Source organism: Pecten maximus, chromosome 10, assembly GCF_902652985.1.
Source record: "Pecten maximus chromosome 10, xPecMax1.1, whole genome shotgun sequence".
NCBI lineage: Eukaryota > Metazoa > Mollusca > Bivalvia > Pectinida > Pectinidae > Pecten > Pecten maximus.
The window spans coordinates 21801996-21821733 of NC_047024.1; the positions used below are offsets into that span (position 1 = coordinate 21801996).

Consider the following 19738-nt stretch of genomic DNA (forward strand, 5'->3'; position numbering starts at 1 on the left):
TTGAAGAAATTCATTCCTTCATATTGTAAGATTAATCCAGGGGGGAGGGGGCAGTTTCTTTATGATTTCAAATTATAATTTCAAAATTCAGAAGTTAATTCTGAATGGTTTCCTATTATCAATTTTTGTCTTATGTACATGTAAGTGGCAACATTTAAGACAATTCCTGAAAAAAATCCATTTCTACCATAAAATCAGTTAATTTACAATATCTCATAAACAAGAAGAAATCCCCCCAAAAGAAAAGAAAAAAATCTTTGCCAAATTATTTTGATCAACAAAGTTCTGATCAATCAAATCTGGTTAACAAAATCCCTTGATACAAAATTAAACTAATATTAAGTGATGCTTGTAAATTACTCTTTTTTTTTCTACCTACCAAACATAAAATGCAAAGTCTTGTTTACACAAACATGTTTTATTGCTTTATTGGCCTTGTACAGCTCTGTAAACACATTTCTCTTTCGGTCCCAGCCCTCATGGCCTGGTAATACATAATTTGTTACCTAACCCATTAAGAATTCCATAAAACTATCTGATTATGTGCAGAACACTTTTATTTTATGTGCATCACTTACATCACCTGCAGGCTAGCTGTATTTAGTGCAAGGATAGGTATAAATATACTAGAATGGTTTCACTGGCACCTTGAAGACTGCAGTCAAGCGTTGATTCAGCCAGCGCCATAATGTTAGCTTAATTGTACTCCCAAGTTTCAACTGTCTCGGAGAGCAATGATTTAGCAGCAGTAATTTATACACCAGAACATTACATCAAAAAAGATTCAAGTTTGTTGTAAAAAACAAATTCACAACTTGAAAAGATTTTTTTCACCAAAACTGTCCTTGTCCATGATATTCAACATTGATCTTGCTCTTATAATTTCACTTGTTTGGGTTCAAATAAATACAACTAATGTTGTCAAAACAAAACAAAACGAAATTAATAGATTATTTAAGATATTAAAGATCATACATTTAGTTACAAAAAAAGTCAAGCTTTTCAATCATTTCTGACGTAGCTTTATAAATTTGCTATCACCATTGCACCAAGTGCATATGATAGCTTTTTTTTTAAGAATTGCTCAGCTAACATCTTTTACTAGATTATCTCCCCCTGGTTTGAAAGTTATGAAAATTAGACTGGCTACCAGCCCCAAGGTTTTCATTAAAGAATAGCTCAGCAAAATCTAATACTTGATTATCTCCCCCTAGTTTGAAAATTAGGAAAATAAGACTGGCTACCAGCCCCAAGATTTTCATTAAAGAATTGCTCAGCAAAATTCGAATACTAGATTTTCTCCCCTTAGTTTGAAATTTGGGATCAGATATATCCTAGAGACCAGTCTAATGGTACATGTACATGTATGTAGCCTTATTTTGACTCTTTGATAATTTCATGAAGAGAGATTGACATCTACCTGGGGTAGTGGGTGTTGTGTTAAAACTGTGCTTACCTGTAACTAAGGTGACCGTGTAGGGTTTGATTTTCCCAACTAGACATGAAACTATATTCTGTCACATACCTGACCATGTGACCTGAACACACATAGGTTTTCTTTGGATACTCGACTCATCTAACATAATATGCAACTGAGTCTTCATTTGTCGGCAAGAAACCAGCAAGAATGACTAATTTGAGTTAAATTTGCAATGTTTGTGGTTAATTGATATCATACAAAAAAAGATCAATTTTGTTTCCTAAAATTGAGGCACCTTTCTGTATTTGCAGCAGGAGAAATTGATCCGGTATACAGTTTACTGAAGTGTGCAGCTGATCTACCAAAGGGTGGCCCCAAGGCATGCGGTGTTCACAGTCAGTGTTCCGGCCACCATAGTTCTATACGACGAGGCAGCCCCGGGGCGGGGGGAGACAGCAGCGGAAACACCTCCAAAACTTCCAGTCCGTCGTCATCAGGTACCGCCCCACACAAAAGATAAAATCCGTGTCACACCTGTGCTTTCTTTGTGTCTGTCTGCACCTTGACTGCGAGTCTGTCCTTGTCAGTCTACACTCCACGCCAGGTCCGCGAGGGACAACTCTGTAAGAAACTGTCACACCCCAACCCCCACAGTGCCAGTGTCGTGTGTTGTAAGAAACTCCACCTTCAAAGTACCGTCGTCATGCTATGTGTCTTTACTGTTGTCTCGTCGTCGTGGTAAACATTCTGATATTGTCAATGATGTCTATTTCAATCACTATGAGACAGTCTTTATAGTTTAATTAGTCACATAACTGTCACTTGATTTATTTAAATACTGGAGTGAAGTGAGAAATATTTCTTTTTATTTATTCAACAGATATATTTCTAACAAAACATGAAAGTAGTTTTTCCTTAAAAAATATTAAAGAGAAGAAAATTCGTATTGTTTTTTCAGTTTTTAGTTAATCTAAATTTTTAGTCCCGCCTTTTACAAAGACATAGACCCAAGAGCTACAATAAACTTAAATAGATTTCTAAAAGTACATCTAAAATACCCTCACAGGCTGCTGTCAACAGAATCAAAGTTTCTTCATAAATAGCTTTTACAAATATTTTCAAACATTTTGTCTAACTTACCTTTTAATTTTATTTCAAAAATAAGTTCCTTTAATACCAAAAAATGTCTAATAAGATTTTTGGTTTTTCTTAACATTTAATTTTACTTCAGATATAAGTTCCTTTAATACCAAAAAATGACTAATAGGATATTAGTTTTTCAAACTTGAATCATATGTATTGATATCTTCAGTCCAAAATATCTTTAACCAGGATATATGCTTTCTTGCTTTCTACATTTTGTCTTGGGAACAAAATCGAAATTACATAAATCAGTGATGTAAAAATCTCAATCCTTTGATTGCAAATCAATCATTTAATATTTTTTCCATTTTCAAGGTCACAAATTGGTCAGAATTTTTTATTCCAGTGAATTTTGCGTTTTCACTGACCTGTAGAGAATATGCATATACATTTACTTTATAATTTTCAGTAGTTTTCTAGCTATCATTTTCCTCTTTTTCTTCTTTCTCTTTCTGAAGATCAGATCACAAATAGTTCATTTACACAAAAATGTGGTTTTTTTTTCTTTTCTTTTATATCCTAAGATAAATTTTGCATGAAAATACGAAAGGGATCTTAATCCAATTTTTTTTTTTTTTTTTTACAAAATTTCTCAACATCTGGTTTACGTGTTGTCATGTAGCTGTTGTGGTAGAATGTAGAACAATAGTAAGTGTCCATACCATTGTAGACTTTGGCACTTAGATTGGCTTGACCTTGGTGTAGTCAGTTTTTCTTACAGATGTTCTCTCCTCCAGACCTGGTGATGGACTACTGTATACACAAACATATCTGCTGCTTGATGATCAGGGTTGAACCTGACTTGGGAGACCATGACCTCTATTGTTATATATAATTTACTGTAGAACCTGTGTTTAAGGGCCATCCTATTGTTTACTGCAGTACAACCAGTTCCTCTTAAGTTGAAAAAAATTCTGTGTTGAGGACCATCTCGGAGTTCAGTACAATAAAACCAGTTTCTTTGCCCTTTAGAATTTGGGGACCATCCCAGAATTCACTACAGTAGAACCAGACTCTTTGCCCTTTAAATGTTGTGGACCGTCCCAGAATTCACTTCAGTTAAACCAGTTTCTTTGCCCTTTAGAATTAGGGAACCATCCCAGAATTCACTACAGTGAAACCAGTTTCTTTGCCCTTTAAATGTTGGGGACCATCCCTGAGTTTACTACAGTAAAACTAGTTTATTTACCCTTTAAATGCTGGGGACCATCCCATTGTTCTTTGCAGTAAAATCTGTTTCTCTGCTCTTTAAATGCATAGAACCGCTGTTTAAGGACCATGGAATTCCGATGAGACTAAGTATTTCAATATAACTGATCTAGCAACCAAACCATCCATTTCAATTCATGTTTTCTCTATGCCATATCAAAGTGGTTATGAGAAAATCCAACATTCCAGGCTTAGAGGCCACCCATCCTGTGTCTATAAAACCTGACTTTAGAGACCATCTATCCTGTGTCTATAAAACCTGGCTTTAGAGACCATCTATCCTGTGTCTATAAAACCTGGCTTTAGAGACCATCTTTCCCATCTCTATAAAACCTGGCTTTAGAGACCATCTATCCTGTGTCTATAAAACCTGGCTTTAGAGACCACCCGTCCTGTGTCTATAAAACCTGGCTTTAGAGACCATCTATCCTGTGTCTATAAAACCTGACTTTAGAGACCACCCATCCTGTGTCTATAAAACCTGGCTTTAGAGACCATCTATCCTGTGTCTATAAAACCTGGCTTTAGAGACCACCTGTCCTGTGTCTATAAAACCTGGCTTTAGAGACCATCTTTCCCATCTCTATAAAACCTGGCTTTAGAGACCATCTATCCTGTGTCTATAAAACCTGGCTTTAGAGACCACCCGTCCTGTGTCTATAAAACCTGGCTTTAGAGACCATCTATCCTGTGTCTATAAAACCTGACTTTAGAGACCACCCATCCTGTTTCTATAAAACCTGGCTTTAGAGACCATTTATTCTGTGTCTATAAAACTGGCTTTAGAGACCACCTGTCCTGTGTCTATAAAACCTGGCTTTAGAGACCATCTTTCCCATCTCTATAAAACCTGGCTTTAGAGACCATCTATCCTGTGTCTATAAAACCTGGCTTTAGAGACCATCTATCCTGTGTCCATAAAACCTGGCTTTAGAGACCACCTGTCCTGTGTCTATAAAACCTGGCTTTAGAGACCACCTGTCCTGTGTCTATAAAACCTGGCTTTAGAGACCATTTATTCTGTGTCCATAAAACCTGGCTTTAGAGACCAGCAACCTGTGTCTACAAAACCTGCTTTGAAACCAAACATTCTGGCTTTAAGGAAATCCCTCTTAGATAAATGATTTTTAAATTCAATTGGAAAATTATGCAATATAGCATCTACTTTGAGTTGTGTTTAGACTGAAGTTGAATCATAATTCAGGAATCTGTATAGCATTTCGTTGAAACATTTCTACCAATATTGGCCCCATGATTGACAATAACGACATTAAAATAAAATTTAGTATTTTTTATTGATTTATTTGTGTATTCTATGCGATCTATGAATAAGAGGTTCAAATAGATGGGACTGATATTCTGGTGTAAAGTTTAAAAAATCTTAGCTACAGTTTCCCAAAATACATTCTGGGGTAAAGTTAAGATACACAACGTATATGTAACTACAGCTTCCCAAGACAGGTTCAACCAGTGGTTTGTGTATTCTATTAATTAGCTTTTATAGATTGAGATTTCTTGGCTTTTTAGTATACATATTAATAGAAATTGGTTTTGAAATATACATATATGAATGATTTGATACTCATAATACCTATATCATACTCGATCTATGTGTGCTTTTTCATGTCATGTAGCTTCAAAATCATATTCATCTTCATGTCAGGCATACGTTTCATCATTTAATGGCAAATCTAAGTTGCTTGGCATTCTTGAATTAAAAATGATATACATTTCTAATCTAAATAAACACTAGTTCTTTATCTGGTAAGTATACCACCTGAAAACTTTGAAAATCCTATGTTCAGAGACATATGGATATGTTGTTGAAACAAAGTTTTCTTTTTCTGCTCTTTCAGTGTTTCCTTAAAATCAAGAAATGCCAAAATCTGATTTCTTTGTTGGTTGAATATATGTAGATTTATGAAACTTCTATCATGACATATTCTCAAGATAGGGTCGCAGGGTAGTTTTATATTTTGTAAACAAAGTTAATTATAAACCATTAGCTGGTCCCCAAGACTCATCATTGAACGATTAACGTCCAGTGAAGGCTGTGGTAAGTTTGTTAGCTATTTCTCTATGAAATATATCGGAGATCATCCTTATTATTCTTTTTTTAAGCTGACAATTCAACATTTTAGATTCAAATTCAATGCTCCGTACTTAGGGATACTTGAGATGACTCATAGTCTGTCAGCTTAACTTTAAAACCAATCAGCTCATTTTAAAAGTAATAGATTCAGATTTCTTGGTTTCAGATAGTGTGTTCTTAGGAGAGTTTGACCAAAGACAAAACAGATTTTACTCACATTTTATTTGCACTGTAGTCGCGGTACTGTTTTTTGTTTGTTTTTTTTTCGCTTAAAGACGTAATTTATCAACACCTTAGAGCCAGCATTTCATCTCATCATTTTAATCTTATAAATACAGCATACAATCTCAAGATAATGTACATAGGATCTTGTATATATAATTATTTTATCACAATGAAAAGAATCCATGGCAGTGACCTAAAAGCCAAGGATGACAACAGGTTTTTAGAGGAATTTCAACTAAAATTTATGTTTTATCTTCAAGATCCTCATTTCATATGAACTTTTGGAAACTAGAAAATCATTTCATAAAATTCCTAAACAATGGCTGCTTTTTGGTATCCATTATATTTCAAATTGTTCAATTAATTCTGCTCTGATCATCAGCATCCAAGAGGAAATTTATACCAGCCATGGAGCAAGTCATGGAAACAGAATAAAATCCAAGTCACAGTTGAGCTTGACAGTCACAGGTTAGATGATAAGAATCTTCCACGTTGGAAGGGACATAACTCTAATACCCCACCTGTTCATCAGTTATGAATGTTCCTATGCCCGATGCATTTTCTACTAGAAATTATAATGTCCATATCTTTCCCAAAAGTTGGACAGACGTCCATTCATTCCATGCTGAAATACAGACTCTATCTGGCCACAGCTGCCCTAGTGATGTCCACTTCCTGTCCAAACCTTTCATTTCATAGATCTCTTTCTGAAAATGGCGCACTGTATTCATGTTTTAAGGAATAAGTGACAAATATACACTGAGAATTCCAGTAAATCCATATTGGCTGACATTATTATAGCTGGCTGGAAAACCTGGGACTTCTAAGTTCACAAAAAGCCAGAATATATTCAAATTCAAAAGACCGATAATAAATAAGCTCTCCATACAGTAAAAGATCAGCTTACACTTATCTACTGACTTGACTATGTTCTGGTATTGCAATTCCAGTTATTTGTCAAATTTCATGTGACTCCAAATCTTTGATATTTCTTCCTATGTTTGTCATTTGTAAACAGGTAATTGTGCAGATTTTTTACTCCCCTGTCCCAATCATTCCCTCCCGTGCAATATCCTTATGAATTACCTGCAAAAGTTTATGAATGAAGCCTCTACCATATAGATGAATAATACTTCTCCCCAGTTGGTTTCTGAAACTAAAATTTAATATACATTAAAATTGCCTGTATCAGTGTAAACCGTTGGCCATCCTGTCTCTGACTCGACTTTTGAATACCTGATATAACAAACAGTCCGTGATTTTATACTAACCGATACTGTGCTGCCTACTCATGCCATAAACTTACCTCTGCCATTGCAACTGCATACCTTCTGTGTTGTGCATTATATAACTCCATGTGTAGTGTCTACAAGTAGATTGCAGAATGCGCTGAGAATGATTAATTAAAGCTTGCTTATACTTATACCCTAACACTGCTGTTTTTGTCAAATATTAACATCTAGTGTTCTCAGATAGGTAGAATTTAAAAAATATATTGATTTGTGTTTGGATAAATATGAAAATGTTTAGCTGTAGAAATTGAATAATAAACTACGATTTTGTAGAATTTCCATTTGATTGAGGCATGCAAAATGTGCCCACAGAAAACATATTTTCTAAATATTATTTGACCATAACTGCTTGTATTAAATCAATTAGTCAAAAAGAACATTTTATCTTACCTTTAAATTATTTGATATATTTTTTTCTCATGTTATTTAGTTAATTTATATCTTTCATTTTATTTTTCCACTTTTTCTCTTCCTTTTCTTTGAAGATTGGTTCTCTGTGTGTGGCCTGGTCTCTCATGAAACTTTAAAACTTATTTCTATTAACTAGTGACAATGATAGTACTTAAGATGATGGTATCTGTTCTGTAGGATGGCTTATTGTATCATTTTTCTCCCTGATCTACCAAAAGACCTTGGTGCAATAGTACATCATCCCTCAGGTGTCAACTTTTCTCTGTAGAACATTTTTATAACCGGTAGGATTCTTCAAACCAAACTAAAGTAAATAGTATATTTTAGCATGAATTAAGTATCAAATCCACATCTGTTAGATAAAGGATTTTATAAAAGACACATTATATATTAGTGCATTTCAAAAATAATTTCTAGTTCAATATGGTAGTGGTAGAATCATGATCTGCAGTCTTTCTTCAATCTGTCAGTGATGCTGGGGATTGACGATTTAGAAGGGACATTAAGAATCATCAAAATTGACATCAAACAAATTTCAAATATAAAAGGACATTTGCATGAACACAGAATTGAATCAGTTTGATATAATATGACTACTGGGTAATCTTGGTGCCTCTTTTCCTAAGAGTTCAAACGTGGTATGCTAGCACATAGAGTTTACATTTGCCCATTAGTATGTTTGAATGAAAGGTCTTGACTAGTAGCATACTGCGATGTTAAGATTGAGATCAATCAAATAATAACAATCTGCATCTTTATAAAGGGACCTCTTCTCAAAAGATTCTATTTAAATTGCCAAAAACATTGTGAGTATTGATAGATTGTGATAAATCCTTTTGTTCAGTGTTTGGAATAAATTCTTCAAAAATGATCGTCATAATATATTTCTGTCATAAACTTTTACATTGCCATTACTTCTTAAAGAAGTGACGAAAAAGTGTCAACAATAAGCTTGACCCAAGCTTCCAACGACAAAAAGCTGTGATTCTGTGATTACGTTCTAGGTTACAGCGAAACAAGTCTTGCAAGCACTCCTATATTAAAGAACTTTTTCACAAGGAAGTATCACCTAATCGAAAGAAGTCATCAAAAAGTTAGGAGAACTTTGTATTGGGTACAATATGTTGTACTATACTTGATCATTATCCTGTTACTGTTGTTCTTTCTATTCTGTCTGGGTTAAGTTAATAACAAATTGATTAATCTTACCAAATTCCAGTATATAAAATGTCGTCAGGTCACACCAGAGATCAGTCTTCAATACTCCACAAACTCTTCTCTTTTTTTCTTCATCTTTCTGACTTTTCTCTTTCACAGGCATGCACGATTTAGTGGCGCAGAGCTTAGGATCGGAATTCAAGAATTACTACAAACTTACAAGTCCTGGTAAAAAACCAGGCTCATTTGATGTTTTTTGACAATAAACATCTCATTCTGTTTGGTGTATAATTTGTTAAAATCACAATTTTAATAGAATTATCATTGTTTTGATAAGAGACTGAAAAAAGGTTGAAACAACCTTGGTCTAATTCCATGCATTTCCTTAACAGGGTGCTTTTCTCCATAAAATAATGAAATCAGGTTTAATTTTGATATGTTGACCTTGAACATATTTAATATTTTATGTTTTCGTTCCTGTCCCGAACACTTAAAGTAGCTCATTGTCATTTCACAGGATTTAATTTGGAAATTCTGTGTTCTTCATATTTTGGGTTCAGCAATTTTTAAAGGACGAAATCAGTCTGTTTATCATAATATATCTTAATTAATCATATCACAGTTAATTACCAGTATGCCTTAAATTGATAGGGATATTTCTTATTGTTTTATCTTTATCCGCTAACGTTAGTTAATGTAATTTTGATAAAACATGATAAAAAGAATATTTAGTGACCTACTGCAATCTAGGATAACACATTTAGGCTGGTGCAATATATACATCCGTTAATGACAGAATGCATCATTCACAGTTATGAAATTACATTGGATCGTTGATTTCTTTTCTGATTGGTATAATTTTCTGAAAATGCAGCGATGCCATTGGATCGTTGTTGTCCCTTCTGATTGGTATAATTTTCTGAAAATGCAGCGATACCATTGGATCGTTGTTGTCCCTTCTGATTGGTATAATTTTCTGAAAATGCAGCGATACCATTGGATCGTTGTTTTATCTTCTGATTGGTATTCTTTTCTGAAAATGCAGCGATACCATGGGATCGTTGTTTTCCCTTCTGATTGGTATAATTTTCTGAAAATGCAGCGATGCCATTGGATCGTTGTTGTCCCTTCTGATTGGTATAATTTTCTGAAAATGCAGCGATGCCATTGGATCGTTGTTTTCCCTTCTGATTGGTATAATTTTCTGAAAATGCAGCGATACCATTGGATCGTTGTTGTCCCTTCTGATTGGTATAATTTTCTGAAAATGCAGCGATACCATTGGATCATTGTTTTCTTCTGTGATTGGTGTGGTTTTTTTTCTTAAAAAAATGTAGCGGGTTTTACTATTGGAACTTTGTGTAGTGGTGATCGGTATACATATCCTTCATTCCAGGAAGTCGTGAGACAGTGTATATTATCATTGTGTGTTCTTTGTCATCGCATGGTTAATATACAACTCCATTAAATGTTCTCAGAGCATAATTGTGATACAGTCTGTAGGTGTACCTCAGTAAATTTGTAGATATTGATGGGAAAACCACGTTGAATTTATGGTTCAAATCTTAAAGTCATTTACCACTTAAATCGTTGAATAATATCAACTTACCATCATCATTTCCATGAGTGATATTTGGAAAATTTAAAATATTTATGAAAATTTTAAATATTTATAAAATTTTCTCAGATAAAATAAAATTTAAAATAAAATATAATAAAAAAAAAATCAACTATGTAAAATTAAAAAAATGAGTTTGGTAAAATCTTTAGCCAATAGCTTTAAATCTCCCATACAACTTTTGGTAAAGCTATTTGAACTCCTTCAAGTACATTGTTTATCGAAATATGCGGACAGATTTGATGATAAATATCCTAAATTCTTGTTCACCTCCTATCAACCTTTCCCTAAATGTTGCCAGTCCAAAATGCGTTTGTTTCTTCCTATTTGTTCACTTTAATTCATTTACACACTTTTTGCCGAGGAAAGGACTGTAACTCTCATTTTACGTCAACATGTTTTTAGTACAGAGAAAACGCTTATATATAATGAAATTGTGACCCTATTCACATTTTGTGCAAACTTACTTTCTGAAAGGTTAAGGACACCATTCAATACTTATGTATCGCTTCAGTATACATATCTAATTAATCCAGACACTTCAAAAATTCAAAAATCATTTCTGGACAATTATATTTAACAACTTATCTTATTTTTAGGAGATGAGCCTTGATGTATTGATTCAGAAAATGAACAATTAAAAGTTAAAGTGTCTGGATTGAAGATGACATATTGAAGTTTTATGTTTCCATGACAACTGTACTTTTGTTTGAAGTTTTTTTTATAACTGTTCTGTAATTTCTCTACCTTTGTTGGTGTTGTATTATCATACACATAACTTGATGTGACGAAGGTATTTTTTTCTTCTCCATTTTGGTGCATATATGGCAACATTAATTTTTACGATATTATTAAAGCTGTATTTCTTCTCATTATTTTCAATGCTGTGGCACTTTTTCCTGTCTTGTAAATCTATAAGTAAATATATAAAATCCTACATGTTGAGAGATACCCGTTTTCTTTGTTAACCGATTCTTTAAAACATATATGAAAATATGATACGACATTGTATTTGGTTGGTATTTAAAAGGACTGTAATTCTTTTCTTGAATTGTTGAAGCTTGAACAATCCTATATTTTTGAACCAGCATTGTTACTTTGCGACAAAGAGGAACAGAATGCTCATTTGAAAGAATTTGATGTAAAAATATGTTTTATATTTTCGTATGTTACTCGAGTGACTCTTTGTTATGTGACTGTACAGCCCTGTGGGGCTAGCACTTTCGGCACTCTGGCACTTGGTGTTGTGATGTATGTAACATCTATTTGCACTTTTAAGACCTTTGTTGAGTTATCCAACTCTGACAATTATGTGTTTCAAATCACCTTACTCGGTGTTATCTTTCATGGGATATGATTTATCAATGAAAGGGAGATAATTTAAAGGGAGATAATATTTATGTGCGTGTCATTTTAGCAAGATTGATGTACTAGTATATTGTCAGCAATTGAATAACTCGATTCGGACAAAATATCTTTTGTATTTATTGGAAATAATATATATATATAAAATATATAGATTATATTGAAGAGTAAAGATAAATAAATATATATATAATAAATATGTAATTACCATGAAAGTAATTTCTGTATAGAAAATAAAAGATCCAATACACAAATTAACTTCGTGATTGCTCAGACCTTTGTGTTGTATACACCTACACATTTAGTTTTTATGTAGGTATTAACTGTAAGCTATACAGAGTGTAAGTCTCCTAACGAACCCACGTGACATCATATGATTGGTATTGTTTGACTAAAACATCTGTATCATTTTTTGTTCAATAGTCAAACAAATTTTGTTTAAAAATCATTTTGTTCAAATTTTTTTAATATACTTTGTTGATAAGTTATAACACTGAAAATTGAGTGATTTTATAGAAATGTAATTGGCATATAATGGCTTAACTCCCGCTTTTCTAAACCCCAGTATTCCTCCATACTACAGTTATCCTGACCCAGCTGTCTTCAACGCTGTTGTTGTCTATTTGTACACGATGAAAATTTGGCAATATCTATAATCATGAGGTTGATTTTAAATGCTTCTTTCTGTTCTTCATCTAGGTTTGAATTTTAATTTTGACATTCAGTATTATATAGTACTGGATAGAAGGAGTTTGGAATGCTTTCAATTTCTTACTAGCCTGCTTTACGTTTTCTTCCCTATTTTCGATAAATGGTGTCTGTAATAGGATAGATAATCTGGTCGTTAATAAAACGATAATACTGTTTATATCATACACGTATTGTATCTCACTGTCCAAGATCACCTGGTATCATTGACAACGGTATTCCCTATATTGTATGTATCGAAAACGTCACATAGCAAGATTCTATAACTATTTGACAACATTTTCATAGACTTAATGTTATTGCCTAATGCTGGTATCTTTCTGATAGTGTTACTTCAATGTGATATTAGTTTAAGCAAAGAAACTAAATCTTAAAAAGTTGTTTTAAATGACAATTGTGTACTGCCTAACAACATATTCAAAATATTTCCTTTCAAGTGATTTTTCACAGAGCTGGTAAATTCGTTTCCGAAAGCATTTTTTATCGATTGCTATTTCTTTCTGTTTGATCTTAAAACAAATGATGAGATAGATGAGATAAAATATATATTATAACAATTAAAAATTGGTTTTTAGGGCGGTAAACAATGAAAACAGTTTACATCAAGTAGGCAATTTCAATATTTTGGTTGAATCATTAAAACTGTTATGAAGTTAGTGTCAAGTGTTGTAAAGAGATGAAGCGATCTTCTTCACCAAGGGACTTCGTTAAAAAGTACGCACGGAAAAGAAATATTTTGTAATAGATCAAATTGAGATTTCTAATAAAACCATACGTATGAGATTATGTTGACCTCTGTGTCCAGCAGAGGTTGAATATAGAGGTTTCTATAGCGGTGACTTTTTAAACGAGACCATAGCATAGTGACAATAGAGCAAGACCGAGCTCAAAATTCATTGTTGTGAGGTGGGTTACTATTTATAAACACATTCAACCATTTCATCTCTAGGTTAGTTGGTCGTAGGAAGCAACACAGTCGGGAGACCTACAAGTTACAATACATGCTCAATCTTTCATGTTTAATCTTGAAAAGTTGTAGACATTTCTCTGCAGTAGAAATGCCTGCACTTTGGAGAAATAGATTATAGTTTGTAACAACAATGACGAACCAGGTGTTATTTTTTATCATCACCCTGAAATTGCTCCTCAATGCTATATGGCCTACCGATGATACAGGACTATGTTTTGGTCAAAGTCATTTACCAAAATACTGTCTTTTACATATTTGTTGTTTTAGCACAAGCTTTTCCACTTTTGCATTTGTTCATTTTTACGGTTCCAGACATTTCAGGCATGTCTCTTTCTGTGTACATTTTCTTAATTGGATCAGTCAAATTCAAAATTATATTGTTTAAAATTATTCAGGTACATATTTATATCCAAATAAGATAGTTTGAGGATTTGGGGTTGTCTTACAGTTTTGCCGTCCTCTAAAATATTTTCAAAACAATAATACATTGAAACTAATTGACTTCCATGGTTACAGTTATTATTGCTAAGGAGGAAGAGCTTGTGTTATAACGTGTCATGTTGTTTCGACCCACCTCTGTCCTTTTCATCAATCACAAAGCACATGTGATATTAGTCTTAGATATATATTAATGATGTACATATTTTTCTCATTTTTAAAATATTGATATTTCTAACCATATTATTATATCACAGTTATATCTACCTGCAGCTGCAAGTGTTTTGGTAGGAAGTTAGAGTCTAACCCCTTTTTGTTTTGTATAGGAATTTTAACACTAAAAGTTCGTTTTTAAGTTAGAAAACAAATACTCAAATTAATTAAGGTTATATTCAGGTAAACAAATGACAAAGTGTATCCTATTAAACATTTTCCCCCAAGATAACTGATGTATTGTAAGATTTGCTACCTTTCCACAAATCCACCAACGAAATTTCTTCTTACTTATTCAAATATTATTCTATAATTTAAAATGAAGTTCAATAGTCGTACGAGACTATTTTTCATTGTTTAAAGTAATGAAATACGGACTTTTTAATAGTTTTAATTTGATTATCCAAATTCTTGTTATTGAGATAGAGTATAACAACAGTCTAAGGGAGACCATCCTAATAAAATTTGACCGTATGGGGAAAACGCCAACGTGAGAAGTTGTCCATCTTATGTTCTCAGGTTGCGAATCATTTTAGTCACATCCAGAAGATTTTCATTGGTGGATATATACAGGAGTATGCAAATGTTTGGAGCTTTATCGCAGTTGGGATTTTATATAAAAGAAAAAAGAAAGAAAAATACACCAGTGTTTCATAAACCTTTTAACCAACCCATAATTACTGAGTAACATGATGCCACGACTTGTCAGAGCTTAGGTATATATTTGTTCACCTGAATATTACCTAAGAAATAACACATAAAAACAAAACAAACACAAACACTAATTATCATATGTTAATGGCAATTCTTTAACAACACTTAAATTATTAATAAATAATTAAGGTGTTAACGTTACAAAGTTCAGTAATGTTAATAATAAAATATTAATGTAAAAATATTAACGACAATCTAATAATGAATGGAGAAGTTTATAATTTCAACAACGATGCATTTACTCACGAATAACGTCATATTTATAAAATTTAGAAATTCAGAGAAATTTATTTTAATTTATTTGTTACGAAAACTTCTACGCAGCTTTCAGATTAACATGCATTAAAGTTCACATGTATGCATATTTAGATGTTTTCTCTGTTCTATTTTTAACTTAACAGTGCTACATATAAATTTTATGACGACACAGTTTCAGCTAATATTTTTCAAAATCTTTATTCATAAAAATTCAAGAGTGCTCAAATCAACGATACTCAGGAAGAGGATTATCCTCTACATACAAGCAATAACGTTCATGCTTAGTTTGCCCTTTGTAATTATTACATGCTAACGGCTTATATATTGAAATCTGTTACATTCCCCTATGTGTAGGCCCTTCCCATTGTTACCTATTCCCAGTTTAAATTTTGTTTGGTTTGTGGTTTTTTATCACATGTTGTACACATTACTGATATATTGTGATTTGCCACCTTTTCTGTTGTTTTTTTTTCACTGATTTTCACACAAATGTGTAAGACATTGTTTTACCTATTATTACATTTTGTTATTCACATAAATCTCAATATTTTATTTACATTTTTTGTTTTATAATCATTATTTTGTAACATTTATCAGAGTAAATGACATTAGGTTAGAGGTCAGTGTGACCTTGATGTAGATCTATAACTAGGTGTGTGGGTTACTATTTAGTGTCACATTGTTCTCATTGAATTAGTAAAAAGTCAAATATTTCACCGACATAAATTGCATTTATTTACATGAATGAGTAGTAAAAACTGATATGGTGAGTTGGTAACTGGATGTGTAGTTTTCTTAACCAACAGCAATTATGTATAAGATATCATATGAATATTCGATTGGCAAAATTGCAGAAAAGAGGCTTTCATTTAGCTTTCGTCGACGTCATTTTGGACCAAAACATGTGTCTATAACTACTTGGTTGAAACCTCTACTTAATTAGTAATATTACCTTTGCTTTCTTAATTACATATTTCTAATTTTTCAAATATGCTCCAGCGAAGACAGATTTTTGTCAAAATGCTAATTTTATCAAAGCAACATGTTTTATTTGGACATCTTTTCGGCTGGCTCTGGGTCATGAGGTCCTTTCAAATGAAAATAATGACCTTTTCACTTTTGGTTTTTCAGTTTTTCCGACTATATTTTACACTTTTTAGCCTTCATTATACAATTATTTGTTCATTTGTTTCAAAAATATAATTTAGTTGGCAATAGTGTCAAAGGTCATTGAATTAACGTCGAAGGTCATTGACTTATGCCAAAGGTCATTAGTGTCATGTCATTTTTGATCTCATATAGATACTTGATATGAAAGAGTGTTTCTATATATAGGTTATGTTATATGTATATTTATGAAGTTATACGAGAATACACACGTTTTGATAGGAGCAGGACATGGTTTTCTGTGCGTTTACTGTGACATCTAGTTGTACTGTTTGAATAAAACTTTCCTACACCCCCGACAATTATGTTGTGTTGTGTTGTGTTTTGATTGGTCACACACCCGCACCCTTACATCCGGGTCAGTATTGTGTTGTGCACCACCACGTATTTCTATGTACATTTCAAACTTTGAAGATACTTTTTATTATGCAGAAAAGCTAAACTCACCTTTTTGTCAAGCGTTGAGGTAACCTGGATGATACAGCAGGAATCAGACGTCTACAAACATAAATACAATGTATATACATGTTTATAATGTTAGTTTTTGATTGGAGATTCGGATGATATAGAACGGTTACAGTTCTGAAGCCTAAATTTGACAATACACATATCATCATTGAGGTCAATTGATTAAAGGAAACCTGATGCATTTCAAATACTTGGGAGATGTACTAAAGGATGTATCGAAAGTGTATTTGATGACAGGAATGCCCAAAAATTCATTTACCCCAGTAATAAATGTGATAATGCACATGGAAGGATATAATTTTCTTACCTGCCTTTCTTGTATATCATTTCCTACACAACACACAAGAAAAGCTTGACCACAATTCCTAATTTATCAGTGATATACACAGAAGATATTCCGGGAACTATAAGAAGTTAAAGGGATACCACGCATCTGGTAACCACGGTTCACCTTCAAAACTTTCCGTTCTTGTTACCTTTCTTTTGATGTCTCCTTTATCCCCTTGTTGTGTTTTTGTATTGATTTTCAGATCGATTTATTCACTGTGTGTTGATTCTGTGTTATGTAAAAATGTATATAGAATAGAGCAAACAATTATACAATTACCTTACCACATTGTCTCGTATATATAATATTTGTCTTACAATCCAAAGACGTCTTTACAGTCAGACCACTTATACTAGCTGCGATAACGTTTTATTTAATGTCTCGGTCGGCACGATGGATACATGATATGATAATTCGTACTACACTTATACAGTCAGAAATGCTATCATTCAATTAACACATAACGACAACTATACTTCATAAATAAAAGCTAACACACTTCTTCAGAATGGATATTTTACCCGACTAATTGGTCAATCAAACATTGCTGCCCTTGGAACACACTGTACATTTCTTTAAAAAGTGTTACTAAGGATTTCTCCGCTTACGAGATTCACGTACAGATGTGTGTAAATGTACTATATACTCATAGTAGTGCTATATTCGTTCGAAGAAAATGTTTAGTTGAGCATTTCGTTCAGAGAGATGTTTGGCACAAGACTGCCAAATGATGTGACTCGATCCCAATCGCCTTGGTATTCATATAGTTTTCAGTAGGATTTGACAAATGAATCAAGCGGACGCTTAACTCGGAGTTGGACTCCAGTCGACGAAGCAGGTTACCCACTCTGTTTGTTGACAAAGATATTGCAAACAAGGTGAATTTTTGTCTGCATAAGCAGTATGATATTGGCTTGCTTCGTGATAACCCTATATACAGGCCTGTTCGTGTTCGCGCTTCTGGACAGACGGTAGTACATATTTTGAATTCTTTTAAGCTAAAAGGAACTTGAAGGGGACACATATTAATTAAGTTGTTCCTATAATATACAAACTTGAGTCTAGAATAGTTCTACTCAATGTTAACGCCTGTTTCAAATAAATTGCCTCACCTGCAGTTCCCGTTGTCGCTTGTTGCCTCAGATTTGTTCGAATCTGACTGAATATCTCCTTAGCACAGACTATACTGCTTTGCTTGTGCTCGTATTTCTGGAACTGCAGTATGTAGTAACATTATCCAAAAAGAATAATCTTACCTGGAGTACTAAAGGTGGCCTATTTTCTAATAGTAATTGCAAACCTTTATAAAAAATATATATATACCTTGTGTGGCGATGCTGGTTATCTCGCGTTCGCTTCTCTGCACATACGGTCTTAATATATTCCAAATAAATGGTCGAACCTGGATTTGCAAAAATTAACAAAACCAAATAAATACCCAGAATAAGTCATCTCATTTCATCTCTCGTCCTAGGTTATACTTCCGAATTAAATGCCAAAAAAAAAAAGAATATTTTTGTCTAAAAAGGAACTGTACAAAAAAAAAAACAAGAAATTATTGTATGGTTACTAGTTTCTGCTGATATAAAATAAATACTTGTTATATAGCCTTTGAGGTCAACAGGTTATAACTAACGTTCTGATTGATGTGGTTGTAAAGTATTCGTTATCTTGACCTCAAGTTGTATAAGATATTATCTCACCCATAAAAAACATGATGAGCAGTTAATTCGTTCTTTATCCGGGAGTGCTTCTTCATATCTGTTAATTTGGGGTGTAACTCTACGTGAAATGCAGTATATATATCGGATTTGATTTGTGCCTTACATAAACGGTTCCATTGAAAGGCGTTTTAGCCATACGAAATACTGTAAAGTGCTTTAATTTTGCGGTGTTAAAATTTCGCGTTTTTGTATTATGAACTTATTCGAGGGGTCTTAATTTCACGTCACACCGGGTTCGAAACGGTGTAAATTAGGGTTTAAAACCAAACCTTGTGTTTTTATAATATATCAATATAAGTTAGTGAAACCAAAAGCATGTGTGCATGTATGTATACACAATAGGAGGTGCAAGCCCCTTGGTATACATAAGTACGCTCATTAAATATTGATAGTGAAAATGGCTGACCTGTGAACAATTTTCGCTGGGGTTTTGAATTCGCGCTTTGATAGCAAACCGCAAATATAACGAAATATAAACCTCCGCGAAATAAAAGCACTTTACAATACAGAAAACGTGCACTGAGCAGTAAAAAATGTAATAAAAATTGTATTTTGCAGACCCTGTAAGTGAATAAAATAAAACATTATCTCCCTACTAAACTGAACTTATGGGCTGACTCCTGGGCTTCCCAACCTAGACGTTTTTGCTTTATCACGAACTAGCGAACATCTCTATAGAATTTGGCGGTGTTACAAACTTCAGCTGGAATAGATCTATAATACTTATTGTCAAAAACAACTCTTAGTTCCAGTATATATTATGCAATTTCCACCTTGAAGATACCTTTATGTTTCCAAAAGTAGTACACTTATATAC

The 19738-nt window shown here is 33.1% G+C and overlaps 1 protein-coding gene across 2 annotated transcripts in view; it reads left to right on the forward strand.

Annotated features, from left to right (window-relative positions):
* LOC117336254 overlaps positions 1-19738 on the forward strand; it is a 237161-nt gene that overhangs the window by 206924 nt on the left and 10499 nt on the right. For both annotated transcript variants that reach the window (XM_033896729.1, XM_033896728.1), the window contains exon 13: positions 1732-1917. In XM_033896729.1, coding sequence (XP_033752620.1) covers positions 1732-1917 — 186 coding nt within the window. The remainder of the gene's footprint in view (positions 1-1731; positions 1918-19738) is intronic.